This window comes from Lissotriton vulgaris, chromosome 5 (genome assembly GCF_964263255.1).
Source record: "Lissotriton vulgaris chromosome 5, aLisVul1.2, whole genome shotgun sequence".
Lineage (NCBI taxonomy): Eukaryota > Metazoa > Chordata > Amphibia > Caudata > Salamandridae > Lissotriton > Lissotriton vulgaris.
The window spans coordinates 16,158,592-16,176,601 of record NC_141693.1 but is presented as its reverse complement, the minus strand read 5'-3'; the positions used below and the strand labels follow the sequence as shown (position 1 = coordinate 16,176,601).

The 18,010-nt window shown below is 42.9% G+C and overlaps 1 protein-coding gene across 2 annotated transcripts in view; it reads right to left on the bottom strand.

Moving 5' to 3' along the window:
* Positions 1-695: 695 nt before the first annotated feature.
* The window catches only part of LOC147710005 (antigen peptide transporter 2-like), a 179,211-nt gene continuing 161,896 nt past the window's right edge, over positions 696-18,010 (bottom strand). For both annotated transcript variants that reach the window (XM_086920680.1, XM_086920681.1), the window contains one exon: positions 696-2,883. In XM_086920680.1, coding sequence (XP_086776806.1) covers positions 2,651-2,883 — 233 coding nt within the window. In that variant the 3' untranslated portion in view covers positions 696-2,650. The remainder of the gene's footprint in view (positions 2,884-18,010) is intronic.

The window sequence follows — 18,010 nt, the reverse complement described above, 5'->3', positions numbered from 1 at the left end:
ATTTGGAGTGACCACCACTGATGACATCATCAGCGAGTGACTCTTTCTAAATATGACGCTGCACCTCTTCTCGGTCCTTGCAACACAGCTTTCTTCATGCAGCGCTCCCTTGTGCGAAGGACAATAACTCCATTATGCACCATTGGTTAGACATAAATTTAAAGGAACAGCGTTCTGGACAGTGTGGCTACTGGGGCTGTACTACAAACATTGCCCTGCGGTGCTGCTGATGTGTGCCTGCTTCCTGCACTCCCGGGTCACTTTGGTATTACAGAAGGTGCCGCAGATGCTTGCACGGTCCCTCCTATAGTAAGGGTCACGCCGTAAGAATCACAAGAAGGCACTTCCGCCTTTGTATGGGGCTGAACCCGAAACAAACGAGGAAACACTATCTGTGCACGCATTGGGCACAGAGGTGTTCAGGGCTGTGCATGACAAGAGGCGGTGCACTGTCAGAGTGTGAGGGGGCCACAGGGCTCCCTAGACATCACCCCCGGCAGACAGATTCATTCACTCACGCACCACATATGTCTTCCGGGGGGGAAAGGTGAATCAACGACCTCAAACCATTGGTCCACCTTTCACTAATGCATTTGTTGTATCACTATCAAACCACTGTCGGTCACCAGAGCTCTCCACCAACATACACAGCACCACATGCAGACACCTTCCATTTAAACACACATTCTCTGAAACAGAAAGAGAAAACGCTTTAATTTTGTTGGTCAAATATTTACAGACATTAACGTGAATGTTTTAGTTTTAACGCCACAGCTCCCATGGTCCTGTAAATGCAGCCTTATCTAAGGTGACAGCCTGCAGGAAGCAGGAAATGTCCAATGTCCAGGGAGAGGCAGGACAGGTGGAGCAACAAACTGCAGGAATGGAATAGAAGGACTCAGAGACGGGGGAAGGGCTTCACAGGTGGACTAAGAGCCCGCAGGAGGGGTGGAGACTGGAATGGACTTCTAATGTAGGACAGACAAGAGCCTGCAGGAATGGGGGACCTTGGAGCCGGGTCGAGGATTCTTAAGAAATAAAAGGGGGTTCACCACCTATTTCCTACAACCCAGAACAACTGAAGGAGCCCCTGAGGTCACAGACAGGAAGCATCTGCTGATCACAGGAGTACAGAGATGGCAGAATTACAGGATTTCAGTAACATTCAACCCAGACCTGCAGGAGCGCCGAAAGGCCGCTCACACCATCTATTTATAAAACATCACAAATAAAGCCTATTTCACAAAAAGGAGACTAGTAGTTTTAGCTCAAAAATAAAGTGTCTTCACCAAAAAAAAGCAACACGTCCTTTTACCTGCGGTACGGAGTCCTCCATTGTACGCACTGTGTTTTCTGCTGCAAGGGTAAATATCAAAATACCAATCTTCAAACAGAAAAAAAGATTCACCGTAGAGTCCTCCAGGACAGTGACCTACGAATGTGGCTCACGATGCTACAGGAAATAAAATACAACTTCTACTTTTATTTAAACAAGGGAGTATTATTCCTCACCTCAGAAAGAAAAAAATGTTATATTAATGTGTATCATAAATTAAATATTTTTAGAATTATCAGAGATGAAATGCATCGCTTGAAGAGAAGGCAGCATCAAAGCCATCATCACTTAAATAGACTGTGATGTCATCAGCAAAGCGCCAGTCTTATGACACCGCATGTGTCCTGGTGGCTTTTAAAGACTCTTGTCATATGAGCGTTAGTTGAGGGGAGGAGAGAAGCTAACAAGTCACCTGCATGGACTGCACTCTATTCTGTTTAATGCCCCCTCGCCCCCAGGCCTGAGGAAGACCCAAGGAGTAATAAACCAGAGCGAAACATCGTCAATGTCACACAAGTACTTCGACAAGAAATATGGGTCATACATGAGAACTTATCATCCCATGGGGAATTTGTTTGGACCCTCGCCCTTCCAAACCATCCCACCACTTGTTACCCAATTAGGGGCATGCTTTGTCTTTAATTGTGCTCTGTACTCCAGTCTGAATGCGTGTTTGCACGGAGCACTGCATTGTTTACAGTGAACACCAATTTATGCTTTTGCAGGATAACATAATGTGAATAAATCAATTTAAACTTTCTTTGTGGTCATATGTCTTGGCTCTACATTTAATAAATTTGCATTTACTAATTTATTAAGCAAATCCTGAATTGTATGTGGAGTTCCTTGAAGCATAGAGGCATCGGCAAAGCCAATGCGCCTCACCTTTGAATTGGTAGTACATGTCCAGGACATGTTGCTTATACAGCGTCTGCCACCTTGGAACAATGAACCAATAATAAAGTATGCCACCATTAGGGAAAGATGGACACACATACTTTAAAAAGCACTGGCAATTGGATGGCCATCTTTGAGTAGTTTCTGCCATACATTGTCATTGGCTCACTACTCCAAGCTGAATGCAAGACAGTGATGGTGTTGGAGTGAAAAACTAATAATAAAGGTTGGTTTCACTCATCATTGGGTAACTTTGTCACCATACTCTCCGGTATGGTGACGGGTCGCTTTGTCGCTCTGTCCTCTGCTTGCTCTTTGTATGGGGCTCCACTTTGATACCTTAAACCTCCTTCCTAAGTATTCACTCCCCCGTGTAACCAGGCTCCACTCTTGTTGAGTCTCTGGGCTCGCCGTTGCTCAATCGCAATTGATTCTTTCTTTGCTCAGAGGCCGCTCCCATTTTCCAGGAAGCGCCGCTGGACTAGTCGCTGGTAGAGTCCATCCTTCTCCATCAGCTGCTGGTGTGTTCCTTCTTGCACTACCTGCCCCTCCTCCATCACGATGATGTGATCCGCATTCTCTACTGTCTTGAGTCGGTGAGCGATGATCAGCATGGTCAGCCCCGGGATCCGTGACAGAGCGTCCTGCACCTGGAAGAGAGGGAGAGGTTTACACCTGCACTTGGAAGAGACTGAGACACTTACACCTCCAGCTTGAAGAGAGTGAGAGACTTAACACCTGCACCTGAAAGAGAGGGAGAGGCTTACACCTAAATCTGGTTGAGACTGAGAGACTTACACCTGCACCTGGAAGAGAGTGAGAGACTTACTTCTGCATCAGGAAGAGAGTGAGAGACTTACACCTGCATCTGGAAGAGAGTGAGAATGTTACTCATGCATCTAGAAGGGAATGAGAGGCTTACATCTGCAGCTGGAAGAGAGGGAGAGGCCTACATCTGTATCTGGAAGAGGCCTACACCTACACCTGCAACTGAAAGAGAGTGAGAAACTTACACCTGTGTTTGGAAGAAAGGGAGAGGCTTAAACCTGTACCAGGAAGAGAGAGCGGCTTAGAGCTGCACCTGGAACAGAGTGAAAGCTTACATATGTATCTGGAAGAAATTGAGAGGCTTACACCTACATCTGGAAGAGATAGAGAGGCTAACATCTGCCTTGGGAAGAGAGGTAGAGGCTTACACCTGCACCTGGATGAGAGGGCGAGGCTTACACCTGCACCTGGAAGAGAGTGAGAGTAATACACCTGGAAGAGAAAGAGAGGCTTACACCTAAATCTGGAAGAGACCGAGAGACTTACACCTCCAGCTTGAAGAGAGTGAGAGACTTACTTCTGCATCAGGAAGAAAGTGAGAGACTTGCACCTGCATCTGGAAGAGAGTGAGAATCTTACACATGCATCTAGAAGGGAATGAGAGGCTTACGCCTGCATCCGGAAGAGAGGGAGATGCTACATCTGTATCTGGAAGAGACCAAGAGGCTACACCTGCAACTGAAAGAGAGTGAGAGACTTACATCTGCATCAGGAAGAGAGTGAGAGACTTACACCTGCATCTGGAAGAGAGTGAGAGGCATACACCTGCATCTGGAAGAGAGGGAGAGGCTTACACCTGCACCTGGAAGAGAGTGAGAGGCATACACCTGCATCTGGAAGAGAGGGAGAGGCTTACACCTGCCCCTGAAAGAGAGTGAGAGGCTTATATCTGCACCTGGAAGAGAGTAAGATGCCTACACCTACATCTGGAAGAGATTGAAAGGATAACATCTGCACCTGGAAGAGAGGTAGAGGCTTACACCTGCAGCTGGAAGAAAGGCAGGGACTTACACCTGCACTTGGAAGAGAGTGAGACTTACACCTGCACCTGCAAGAGAATGAGAGGCTTACACCTGCACCTGAAAGGGAGTGGGAGGTTTATGCCTGCCACCTAGAAGTAAGGGAGAGACTTACACCTGTACCTGGAAGAGAGTGAGGGGCTTACACCTGCACCTGAAAGGGAGTGAGAGGTTTATGCCTGCGCTTAATGAAGGGTCAGAAGCTTACACCTGTTTGTGCAGGATAGTGACAAGCATCTTCCAGCATGCGGGGGGAGACGGATGGGGTCATAGTGGTATTGATATTGTTAACAGTATTGCCTAAAAACACAAAACTATATAGGATACTAAATAATAAAATACATTGCTATCATAACTAATACAGATAATTATTGTATTAAAACAATCCTTCCAGTTGCTTTACATTTGTTATCGTCATCATGTGGGCCCCCATCAAAGAATATTAAAACTTGTAAATTACAGCTGGCTCGGATAATATTAATATAACTGATGCTAAAATGTATATAATCCGTTTCCAAATGTACCAGATCGGAAGTACAGTTTAGTGGCAGCAAGAAAGGTGAATGGCATCTTTCCCAGTTCTAATTCTAATCACTAATTAATGATTGCTCCTAATTCTTTCAAACCCAGGGCTTGATGTAATCAGATGAGACATAAGTGACATCATCAACATGTCTTGATAGGGGCAGCTCCCCATGGCCTCTGATGTATTCAAACGTGTTCAATGTAAATCTCATGAGATCCCTTCTGATTTGAGGTAAAGTCTGTGGACTGCATATCTGTGGTACAAGGTCAAGGGGTATTGAGACCTAAACCTATTTGTAACATATGAAGGCAGGCGCGTCATCCTGATGACGCTTTTCATTAATTGTTTTGGGAGTAATTGCTCGGATACACGATGCAGAACACGAGGGATCCTTCCAGGATGTGTTCAAGATTTATCTGCTGCAAGAAAGGAGTTTTCAGATGAAAAATAACAGAATGACCAACCCGTTGAGGTTATATCCCTGGTGCAAGTCAGTCGTTTTCAGATCATTGCATATCATTTAAATGATAGACTTTAGTTGTCAAACTTTGATACCACGGGTATGCCTGATTTCAGCACAGCTTTACTGGACCTTCAGCACCGAGGCAGTTGGTCCCCACCCCTATATGAAATGCAAGATCTTTAAACCCACCCAAGTTCTGGTGACTTTTGAAGCCAGACCATTCCAATGTTCAGATCAGTTCGAGTGGGTGTAAACAAAATGCCTCCGTACTTTTCATGTGTAAGTATTTCTAACTTGGTTTTACTTGCAAAGAAGAAAAGTTATTGTTGCCCTAACCGAGAGTCATTATCTTGGTTCTGAATCCATTTATCTAGAATGTGTTAGTTCAAATTGCCTTTTTATCAACAACTTTTAGCCATTTACCTGCACATCTGACAAATGCCAGGGTTCTTGTCTCTGTATGGCATCTGCATTTCTATAAAAAAATTATATTTCAAAGTGATCTAACTGAGGTTGGGTCTCAGCTCTGCTCCAAGATAATAGTGTCACAATCTTTTGTTCAGCTGCTTCTGTTGAATGTGTCCTTCATGGCTGTGACAGCCATCCTTCTGTGTCTTATAACTGTCATGCTGAGCACTGCCTATGAGATCCAAGAGAGTCACAGACTTTTCATGTCGGAATACCCCCTATACTCATGGATATGAATTCCGTATCAGATCTCGAAGTTGCCCATATCCCTATACCATTTAGTCCTACTTCTTCCTTCTTTCTGTACTTTGGTCAGAATAATCAGTATTTTAGCTTCTGAGTTTGAGACTCACATGATCGCTGGAATAGATCATTTTAGGCTTTCCTGTAACCCTCCTAGAGAATGCCTCTGTAGCTAGTTTCTTCTACTGACTAAATTTATTGAGGCGTCAGTATGGTTGTCGACATTTGTGGTTGAGTGCAAAACTAACAGTGAACTCCGTATGTGCATTGACCTGTGATTACAGCCAGATGGTTTTCGTAGATGTCGCTCATCTGCCAAAGATGGATGAGACTATTGCCACGCTGTGCTCAGCCAGGTTATTTTCTAAGATGTATCTACATAAGTGTATTTTCTTGCGGTTTTGGTGAAGTTGTTGTGTCTGCTTAAGTAACACATAATGGCATGTTTCAGTTTAGAGCAATATGTTTTGGCTTAGTGTTGTAAGTCTTCATGAGGATTGGATACACCTGTTTAAGGTAATGAATGTTTACTGAGGAGTCGTAAAATCATAGACAAAACTTTCTGTTTCGAGAGATTTGGATGTGTTGTGTGACCTGCGCTACTTAACGAAGGAAAGAAAAAACTGTGTTTTGACTTGTTTTTGTTAAAAAGGAGAAAACGTCATTTTAATTGAAGTTTATTTGCTTGTAAACACTTTCAACTTACTGCCTTCACTTTTGTTATCGTTCAAATTACCTAGTGTTCTCTGCGCGCTGCTTCTTCACACGCGAGGATTCTTTCTCTTCCTCCAATTTACGTCATTCTCATTCAACGAACACTAGAGAGCTAACCTTGCTTCCTGGTGAAAGTTAATTCTGCTTCCTGTTGGTAGACTGAAACGCTAACTTCTCTTCCGGTTCAACTTTTATTTCACTTCCTGTTGGTAAACTAGAGCACATCATTAAAAAAAATACTAGAATGCTAACTTTACTTATTTTTAGAATACATCGTGAGTGGTTCTAAAATTAGAATTTTCTTTGTTACACAGTGTTCTATAAATTTCTAAGAGCAACTTTCAAGGTTCTTTTCTTTCACATTTGTTCTCACATGAATCAATAAAGAAGATTCTGTTCAACTATAATCCAACAAAGGAAGCTTCACCATCATTCTACTTCAAAGTACAATAGACAATACTCCGTGGGAAACGTTCCATTTTCTCCTGTTCAGTGATAGGCTCACTATATACGTTGCCTATCTTCACTTTGAGTGTTTTAAATTTTATTTATTATCTCTTTCATTTTGTGTTATGTTATGTTATGTTATTTATTATTTGTTAAGCGCACATACGCCCGGAGGCTTCTTGGCGCTGGAGAGAATCAAACATAACAGTAAGTAAAAGACACAAATCACTATTTACAGTAAGCCTGTGAAAAAAGAATAGTTTTGAATGCTTTCCTAAAGGTAAGGAGGTCCCTACTGTGTCGCAGGGTCAGGGGGAGTGAGTTCCACAATGAAGCAGCCAAAAATTGAAAACTGCTACCTCCCTGACGTTTCCTTTTGAAACGAGGGACCTCAAGTAGGTCTTTGTGGGTAGATCTCAGGCTGCGCAGAGGTTGATATTTACGCAGCAGTTGTCTAAGAAACATGGGACCCTTGCCCTCCAAGGCCTTGAACACAATACAGCCCACCTTGAATGTTGCTCTCTGTTCCACAGGCAGCCAGTGCAAGGTCTCCAGTCCATGTCTAATCGATTCCCACTTTGGGACTTTACAAATAAGTCTCGCAGCTTGATTTTGCAGGTATTGCAATCTTTTCAGTTGGCCAATAGGAGCCCCCAGATAGAGGCCATTAGAAAAATCGATATGAGACAGGACTAGAGAACTAACTGTCTGGATTAAGGCCAGATCTGTGAGGAGATGTGCTATTTTCTTGATCTTCCTCAGTTGGAAAAACCCAGAGGAGACCACTGTACCGATTTGACTTTCCAAGGAGAGGTCCTCACTGAGAGTCACTCCCAGACTTTTTATTGTACGGGATTTCTTCGGAGGCGAGCCCATGTCCGATGGCCAAAAACAAGGGCTCCAACTGATCTCACTCTTCCCAGGTAGAATGAGCTCCGTTTTTCCCGGATTTAACTTAAGGTGGTTTAGAGACATCCACCTTTGGATAAAGGACATAGTTGCACGAAACTCCTCGGCCGCATTCTGTGCGTTTAGTACAAAAACCAACTGCAGGTCGTCTGCATAATTAAATGCATCAACCTTAAACTGTCGGAGGGAAAACAGAAGAGGCCGCATATACAAATTAAATAATAAAGGGGACAAGGAAGATCCTTGGGGAACCCCACAGAAAGAAATGTTTTTAGGGGCTGTGAAAGAACCCAGTCGAACCGACTGGGTACGTTCTGAAATAAAGGACCTGAGCCAGGCCAAGGCCGAGTCTCGAAGTCCGGCCTGTTCGACACGATTGACCAAGATGGTATAGTCAACCGTGTCGAACGCGGCAGACAGGTCCAATAACACCAAGGCCTGGTGCAGGTCCTTGTCAGCATTAGACCTCAAGGTGTTCTGAACGGCCAATATCACTGCCTCAGTAGAATGACCGGGCCGGAAACCTGCCTGGTTAGGTTGTAAATAACCAGAGGCTTCCACAAAACTTGATAGGCAATTGGTCACATGGGCCTCCAATATTTTGGATAGATAAGGCAGTAGCGATATTGGCCTGTAATTTGAGAGGTCAGAGGAGTCGATACCGGGTTTCTTTTTTAAAGGGATCAACAAAGCCTGTTTAAAACTATTCGGGACAGTCCCTGACATGAGGGAATTATTAAGCAAAGGGAGCAGGCTATTAGGGAGTGCCCGACCAATTTCTCTCATTATTAGAGGAGGGCAGACATCCTGAGGAGATCCAGATTTAACTCTAATGAGCAAATCTTGGAGGATTTGGTCAGTGATTAAAGGGAAAGAATGCAAGGTAAGGGGATTTAAAAAGGTATCATCTATCGGAGCACAAGCTGGAAGCTTGGATAGAGTATCCTTAATCAGCACTATTTTATCATAAAAATAGTCATTCAAGGAGTTGCAGAGCGGTTGTGAGGGGACGACTGGGGGAGAAGTTCTTTCATCATTGCACAGCTCAGTCACAATCCTGAAAATTTCTTTCGACTTATTAGTCGCGTTAAGTATTTTAGAGGAGAAATAATCAGTTTTGTGAGTGTGCAGCGTCTTTTGGTAGGCTTTACGAATTAGACAGTATGCAATCCTTGCTTGAGGACAGTAATTAGTACGCCATGTCCTCTCATGCTGCCTCACTTCAAGTTTTAATTTCCTCAACTCCGGCGTGTACCACTTATGTGCGTCCACGCTGCGTGAGTTGTCAAAACGAGTGAGGGGGACACAGACGTTAATGGCCGAATTTAGCCATTCCTGAAGCCTACAGTCGGCAATCTCCACGTCTGAGCTCTGCTCTGGCAGAGTAGACTTTAACAAGTTTAAAAAAGCTGAAATGTCCAAAGAGGACCATTTCCGAGTCAAACTGGTAGCCTTCAGCTTAAATTGAAGAGCTTTTGCAACACAAAATGAGAAACTAATGATAAAATGATCAGACCAACTACATGGTTTAATAACAATAGAATCAATCGGTAGGTTCAATGACCAAATTTGATCGAGACTATGGCCCTTTTGATGGGTTTGAGTGTCTATATATTGTATTAAGTTCAAATCATTCAAAAGGTCCTTTGTTTCAGCTGCTTGGGGGTCTAATAGTGTGTTATCAAACCAGAGATTTAAATCCCCGATCAGAAGTAATTTAGAATTATTAGTGGTAAGCATGGCCAATTGCTCCGCAAAAATGGCAGGGAACATAGCCATAGATTGGGGCGGGCGGTATAATAAAACCACCACAAGTGACCCGTTGACAGTATCCAGTTTAGCAACAACATTCTCCACATTCGGTATATCCAAGGAGGAGAGTTGTCTAAGTTGGTGTTTCTTATTGGAGATGATGGCCACCCCGCCCCCGATTTTACCTGCCGGTCGTAGCACAGAAATGATGTAATAATCAGCAGGCAAGGCAGCCAAGATATCCGGTAAAGAATCCGGTGTAAGCCATGTCTCGGTCAACAGGAGTAGATCCGGTTTGATATCAGATAGTAACAGAAAGATGTCCGTCTGATGTTTGGGCAAAGAACAAGTATTTAAATAGACACATTTAAAATTGCAAATAGTGCCTGGCGAGCTTTCCGACACCGCATAGTTAGAGGCAGGGTCCATAGCTATGTTAATGGGGTTAGTAATGCCTAGGCGAAAAGTCCTTTTCGCCGTGTTGAGGGGTACGGGGGGGCACATCATGATGGTAGGTCGCAACGCTAATAAGTCAGCGGATGTGTACACTACAGGACCATCAGATTCCTTAGCCATAGCTCCGGACGCTCGCGGACGAGCGCAGACGAGCTTGACTCTAGCGCGACTCCGGCGCGCCTCCGTCGCGCCCGCTGCGCTCGTCCGCTGCGCTCCCTCCAACACATTGCGTTTTATGGGATGGAGCCTCGAGCGACTGGACCGCTGCCACAGGTCCCTGCGCTCTCTGACTCCTCCCAATATGGCGCCCGTTCCCACCACCAGACCGGCACTAGGAGCCGCGGTAAGTGAGCCGCCCTCCACACAATCGGCAGAAGCCGCGATGGACCGAGGCAGAGGGGCCGCTGTTAAGGTGAGAGTCGCGCTATAAATCAGCCGCCCTGCACACAAACAAATGCTAAAGCACTCGCGAGCTATTGCGCATGCTAGTGGCAGTTGTAATCACCGCTTTACACCCAGTGACTGTTAAAAACACAGTATAGCACAAAAATAATGCAGGTTAAAATAAATTAGAGCAATTGTAGTCAGGTCTGCCGTTGTGCAACATATACTCTTTTATTACAGGTGTTTCTATACAGATCTTACTTATGTTGTCTCAAGCGTGCAAAATGTAATGGAAAATTGTGTTTTTACACTATTCAAGAGTATGTGGTGTCTCAGTGCGGAAAAAAAATGTCACTTCTTTTACATTGTCTGGGCTCTGAGGGTCAGGAATTCCAACATCTTCCTGATTTAACCTCTCAAGATGCTGACAATCTCAATGATTATGAAATTTGTCTAAAAAAATTAGATCTTCATTTCCTACCAAAAGTTTTAACTGTTTTAGAAAGACATCACTTCGGCAGGCGCATGCAAAGGTCTGGTGAAAATGCGGAAGAATACATTACTGAATTGAGAAAACTAGCTTCAACTTGTAATTTTGGGTCTAGTTATGAAGAGATGTTGAGGGATCAATTTATGTTAGGTTGTTCGTTAAACAAAGTAAAAGAGCAATGTTGGGCTAAAGATAATCCTTCTCTTACAGAAGTGATTTCTATAGCTAAATCTTATGAACACTAAAGCACATGTAGGCGAACTAAACAAGAAAGTTGATGAAACTCAAAAAGTAAGTGAAAATCATCTTGTAAACAAGATTAAGAATAAATTTAGCAATGTTTTACCGTCTCAACACAACAAAGAATAAATTAATTACTCACTTCAAAACAAAAAGTGTAATAAGTATAAAGAAGAACCCATTGGTAGTGATAATTTTTAAAATTATTCTACTCAAAGAAAATTTCAAGGTACTTGTTATAGATGTGGTGAGAATAGCCATACAGCAAATTTTAAAGATTGTAAAGGCTGTAGAGCCATTTGAATTTTTTTTTAAAAAAAGAGGTCACATTTCGAAATGTTGTCGCACTGCTTCCTTTAAGAAGTAAGTTCAAGAAATCTCTTGTGATGATGAGTGTGAAATTGAGGAAATGATTATGTCAATTAGTGATGGAATCAAAGATGGTCCTTTTGATGTTTTGCTAATTGAAAATTTACCTGTAAAAATGTTGTTTGATACTGGTGCAAAAGTAACTTTAATTCCAAAAATGGTTTTACTCAAACAAGACATCAAAGCTAGAGGCTATGGAGGTGAACCTATTAAGCTGTCAGGATTCTTTAACAGTAATATCTCTTTCAAATCCAATTCAACCACAGAGAAGATTTACGTATCACAAACAGGTGATTCTCTGGTAAGTTGGGCTCTTCAGAAAGATCTCAAAGTGATTCTGGATGCTAATGAAACTCCATCCATATAACTGAAACAAAATGTAGCAACCTGTGATCAGTGGAGTCATGTTACAACCACTTTAAGTGATCAAAGTAAATTACTACAAGCATCTGTGTCCTCATTTGAGAGTGAATTCCCAGAGGTATTCAAAGAACAATTATGTTGTTTGAAAGGGTATTCCCATAGGATTTTATTGAAAGAAAATTCAATACTGATCTTTAGTAAAGTTAGAGGTGTTCCCATCAAGGTCAAGGAAAAGAATCAAAGTTGAACTTGATAAACTTTTGAAAAATAGTATAATTGCTGAAGTTGAAGCCACAGAATGGTTTGGGTCCTGTTGTAATGGCACTCAAAGCCAATGGGGAGTTCAGCCTCTGCATTGATTTAAGAAAACTCAATAATTGTGTAGTCTTAGACCATTATCCGTTACCTAATATTGCAGAAATGTTATCACTGTTGGGAGGGGCAAAATTCTTCTCTTTAATAGACTTAGCTTGGCATACCATCAAATAAAGTTGCATGATACCTCTCAATACCTCACAGCTTTTATAACACCCTTTGGCACTTACAAATTCTTGAGAATGCCTTTTGGATTAATAGTAGCTGCAGCAGTCTTTCAGAGGATAATGGAACATGTCTTTAAGGATTGTGAAGGGATAAAGATAAATCAAGATGATACACTCATTTTGGGAGTACAGAAGCAGAACACGATAATAGGGTCAGAATTGTACTAAATAGATTAAAGAAAGTGGTTTAACTCTCAAAGTGAAGAAATGCAAAATCAACAAATCTAGCATTAACTATCTAGGTCATACCATTTCTGATTCTGGCATAAAACCAAAGAAAGAACTAGTAGACACGATCAATGAAATGGCCACTCCCAAGAACAAAGATGAAGTTGTAAAATTTCTAGGCATGTCAGAATATTATACAAAGTTCAGTTCCAACTTTGCAAGCAAAACACATAATATACGACTTATTTTAAAACAAAGTACTAGCTTCACGTGGAATACTGAATGTGATGACGAGTTTCAACTAGTTAAGAGTCAACTTTCCAAAGCCTCTTCTTTAAAGAGCTTTGATCCAAATCAAGATGTAGTCATCATGACAGATGCAAGTGCGACAGGTCTAGAAGCAGTCATGATGCAAAATCTTAATGGAGTGGAAGCAACAATTTTGTATTTGTCAAGAAATTTACGAGGGGCAGAATCTAATTACTCTGTTATAGAAAAAGAAGCCTTGGGAGTATTCTGAGCTGTGAGGAAGCCTCAAAAGTTCTTATGGGGTAACAGTTTTACAATCAAGACAGACGACAAACCACTGAAAGAAAGTTTTGAAAAAAAGGTTTAGCCAACGTATCTTCAAGAATACGTAAAAGGGTGATTGTTCTCCAAGAATTTAATTTTCATGTTGAATATGTCCCAGGTGCTAAAAGGAATATGCTACTTACCAGTATGCATCTGTTCTTGGCATAGAGGGCTGCAGAGTGGTACATTATGAATAGATCGCCATCTGGTGTTGGGCTCGGATGATTGCACTTTGTTTTTCTCTTGGAGAGTCTTTTGTATCTTGGTGACTCCTCCCTTAGTTGGTAGTGCGCATGGGCATCGGCTCCATCCTTAGATTGTTTTGCCATAGTAGGGTTAGATGGAGTAGTATAGTAGAATACAGATAAGAGTGCCCATGTAAGTGTATCTAAATAAGATAGTGTTGGAACAGACACAGGTTTCCGGGGAGGCTGGGAGGGCATGTACCACTCTGCAGCCCTCTATGCCAAGAACAGATGCATACTGGTAAGTAGCATATTCCGTTCGAGGCATATGGGCTGCAGATGGTACATTATGAATAGACTATACAGCAGTTCTCTCCCTAGCGGTGGTCGCCCGTGTCTGTTGCAACTGTCTGAAACAATGTTTTTAATACTGCTTGTCCCACTCTAGCTTGTTGTGTTGTGTGCACATCTACACAATAGTGTTTTGTGAAAGTGTGCGGTGTAACCCAGGTAGCCGCTTTGCATATGTCATCTAGTGGAATGTTTCCCAGAAATGCCATAGATGCTCCTAGTTTACGTGTAGAGTGAGCTCTAGGAGGAACAGTTAATGTTCTCTTTGCTTTTAAGTAGCATATTTGAATGCATTTTACAATCCATCTGGCAATGCCCGCTTTGGAGATGGGATTGCCTTTATGTGTGGGAGAAAACGCAACAAATAGCTGTTTTGTCTTTCTGAAAGTTTGTGTTCTCTCTATATAGTACAATATGGCCCTCCTAACATCCAGTGTATGTAGGGCTCTTTCCGCTACTGTTTGTGGTTTTGGAAAGAAAACCGGTAATTCCACTGACTGATTGATGTGGAATGCTGAAATAACCTTTGGTAAGAATTTTGGGTTTGTTCTAAGAACCACTTTATTTTGGTGTAGCTGCATAAATGGTTCTTGAATCGTAAAAGCCTGCAGTTCACTTACTCTTCTAAGTGACGTGATAGCTATGAGGAAGGCCACCTTCCATGTGAGGAATTGTATTTCACACCTATGCATAGGTTCAAAGGGTGGCCCCATTAGTCTGGTAAGCACTATGTTGAGATTCCAGACTGGGGAAGGTGGTCTTCTTGGTGGAATGACTCTTTTGAGTCCTTCCATGAAAGCTTTAATTGCTGGTACTTTAAACAATGACAGGTGTTGTCTGTTTTGTAGGTACGCCGCTATGGCTGCTAGATGAACCCTAATAGATGTATATGCTAGATTACATTGTTGTAAGTGTAATAAATAGCAAATGATTTGTTTAGTGGATGCGTCCAGAGGGTTGATGTGCTTACTGTTACAGTGTATAGCAAACCTCTTCCATTTTGCTGCATAGCATGCTCTGGTGGTAGGACGTCTTGCCTGTTTAATGATTTCCATGCATTCTGGTGGTAAATCTAAATACCCAAACTCTATGACCTCAGGAGCCAGATCGCTAGGTTCAGTTGTTTGGGATCTGGGTGCATTATTTCTCCATGGTTCTGTGTAAGATGCATGGGTAATAACCTTAGCTTTTGATGTGGTACTTGTGAGAGTTGTAGCAGCGTGGTGAACCACGGCTGTCTTGCCCACGTGGGTGCCACTAGTATCATTGTCATTGAGTGTTGCTGCAGTTTCCTCACCAGTAATGGAATTAGTGGTAGAGGAGGGAACGCGTAAGCAAATTTGTTGGACCAATTTATCCACAGTGCATTGCCCTGGGACCTTTGGTGTGGGTACCTGGATGCGAATTGTTTGCATTTTGCGTTCTGATGATTTGCAAACAGATCTATCTCTGGTTGCCCCCATTTTTGGAAGAATGGCTGTAGTATTTGGTCGTGCAGTTCCCATTCGTGAACTTGTTCTGACTGTCTGCTTAGGATGTCTGCTATTTGATTTTGAATTCCTGGTAGGTGTTCCGCTAACAGGTAGATTTTTTGAGGAATGGCCCATCTCCATATGTCCTGTGCTAGTTTGGACAGTTGGAGAGAGTGTGTCCCCCCCTGTTTTTGAATATAATACATTGCAGTCATGTTGTCTGTTCTGATCAGGACTGCCTTGTTTGTTATTTGCATTTGGAAAGCTTTTAGTGCTAGAAATATTGCTAACAGTTCTAGGTAGTTGATGTGCAGCTTCTTTTGCTGCGCACTCCACTTCCCCTGTACTGTGTATTTGTCCATATGCGCTCCCCATCCGGAGAGCGATGCGTCCGCTGTTATTATTACTTGTGGAACTGGCTCTAGGAACGACCGTCCTTTGGAAATGTTTTCTGTGTTCCACCACTTCAGAGAGCGATACGTCCGGTCGTTTACCAACACCAGATCTGTAATCTGACCTTGAGCCTGATTCCACTGTGTCGCTAGACACTCTTGTAGTGGGCGCATTTGTAGTCTGGCATGTGGTATTAGCAGTATGCAAGAGGACATCATGCCTAATAGTTGCATAAACACTCGTGCTGGTAGTGAGTGTTGTGGTTGAAATTTTTGTATTAACCCGACCATTGTCTGTACTCTGATTGGGTTGGGGTATGCTATTGCCTTTTCTGTGTCTACTGTAGCCCCCAGGTATTGCTGGATCTGGTTTGGTTGCAGGTGTGATTTTTTGTAGTTCACCGTAAACCCTAGGTGGTGCAGCAGTTGAATTGTCTTCTGTGTGTTGTGAAGACATTCTTCCTTTGATTTGGCCTTTATTAGCCAATCGTCCAAGTATGGGAAGACATGTATTTGTTGTCTTCTTAGGTGTGCTGCCACCACAGCTAGGCATTTTGTGAAAACTCTCGGTGCTGTTGTGACACCGAACGGAAGGACCTTGAACTGGTAGTGTTGTCCTTCTAACACAAACCTTAGGTATTTTCTGTGGGCTTTGTGAATTGGGATATGAAAGTAAGCGTCTTTTAGATCCAGTGTAGAAAGAAAGTCCCCTTTCTTCAGTAAAGGGAGTACTTGTTGGAGCGTGACCATGTGGAAGTGCTCCGAATTTATGTAAGCATTGAGAGGTCTGAGGTCTAATATTGGTCGTAGGGACCCGTCCTTTTTGGGGATCAGGAAGTATAGAGAGTATACTCCTGTTCCTTGTTGATCCTTTGGGACCTTCTCTATTGCATGCTTTTGTAGAAGTGCTAGCACTTCTTCTCTTAACAATGTCAGATGATCCTGACTCATTGGGCGCTGTTTGGGGGGGATGTTTGGTGGGGTAGCTGTGAGTTCTAGGCAATAACCATGTTGGATAATTTGTCTCACCCACTTGTCTGACGTGATGTCTTCCCAGACAGGTAGGAACTGTGATAGACGTCCCCCGACCGGTGTTATGTGGTCTGGGGGGAGATCTATGAAGTCACTGTTTTGGTGTTGAGGCGTTGCGGTTGTTATTATTTCCGCGGCCTCTACCCTTATTGTTGTTACCTCTGTAATTACCTCTTGAATTACCTCTGGGTGATGTTGGTGTGAAAGATGTGGATTGCTGATTTGTTCCTGTGTTTTTTGAGCCCCCTCTATAGGTGGATCTACGAAAGGAACCTCTGTGCGTTGGCTGTTGCAATGCTCCCATTGACTTAGCCGTTTCTGTATCCTTTTTCATCTTTTCTAATGTCTCGTCTGTACTTGAACCGAACAATGTCTTCTGATCAAATGGTCTGTTCAGTAGGGCTGTTTGAACTTCTTGTTTGAATCCTGAGATTCTGAGCCATGCGTGCCTTCTTAGCATGACACTAGTGTTAATAGACCTTGCTGCAGTGTCTGCTGCGTCTAACGCACACTTAATGGAAGTATTAGTTATTATTTTACCTTCCTGAATTAATTGGTCTGCCTTCTTCTGATGTTCTTTTGGAAGATGTGTGAGAAGTTTTTCTAACTCATCGTAATGTGCCCTGTCGTAACGTGCGAGTAGAGCTTGTGTATTAGCTATACGCCAGCTATTTGCTGCCTGTGATGCTACTCTCTTGCCTGATGCATCTATTAACTTCGACTCTTTATCTGGTGGAGGAGCCTCTCCTGTAGATAATGAGTTTGCTCTCTTACGAGCGTTTGAGAGCACCAGCGAGTCTAGAGGTACATGCCCTCTAATAAATATTGGGTCCTTTGGAGCCGCTTTATATTTTTTATCGATTCTTGGGTTTAACACCCTGGCTCTCACTGGGTTTTCGAATATTTCTTCTGTGTGAGTGAGAAGACCCTTTAGCATAGGAAGAGTACCTGATGTTCTCTGTGCACTAGGTAGAGTCTCTAACAAGAAATCCTCTATCTGAGGTTCTGTGTGCATATCTAGTTTGTGATATTTTGCTGCCCTATTAATGAGCTGCACAAAACCTGTGTTATCATCAGGTGGTGAAGGCTTTGAGGGGTATAGCTCTGGGTCGTTGTCCTCATCTGACCCTACATCGTAATTTTCCCATGGATCTTCCTCATCCTGGATAGATTCGTCATCCCCTTGAGGTTCTCCCTCCCCTATATCACTGTCTACATCTGACTGAGGTGTAGCTGGTCTTGGTGTGGAGGGTGTAGGAATATGTGGCCTATTGTGAGGAATAGGAGAAGAGGGTGTGTCTCTAGGACGAGGAGAAGCAGGAGGAGTTATGTTCGTCCCCATTGTTCTCTTTTTTGGAGGAAGAGGTTTATCTTCTGACTGTTCACTCTTT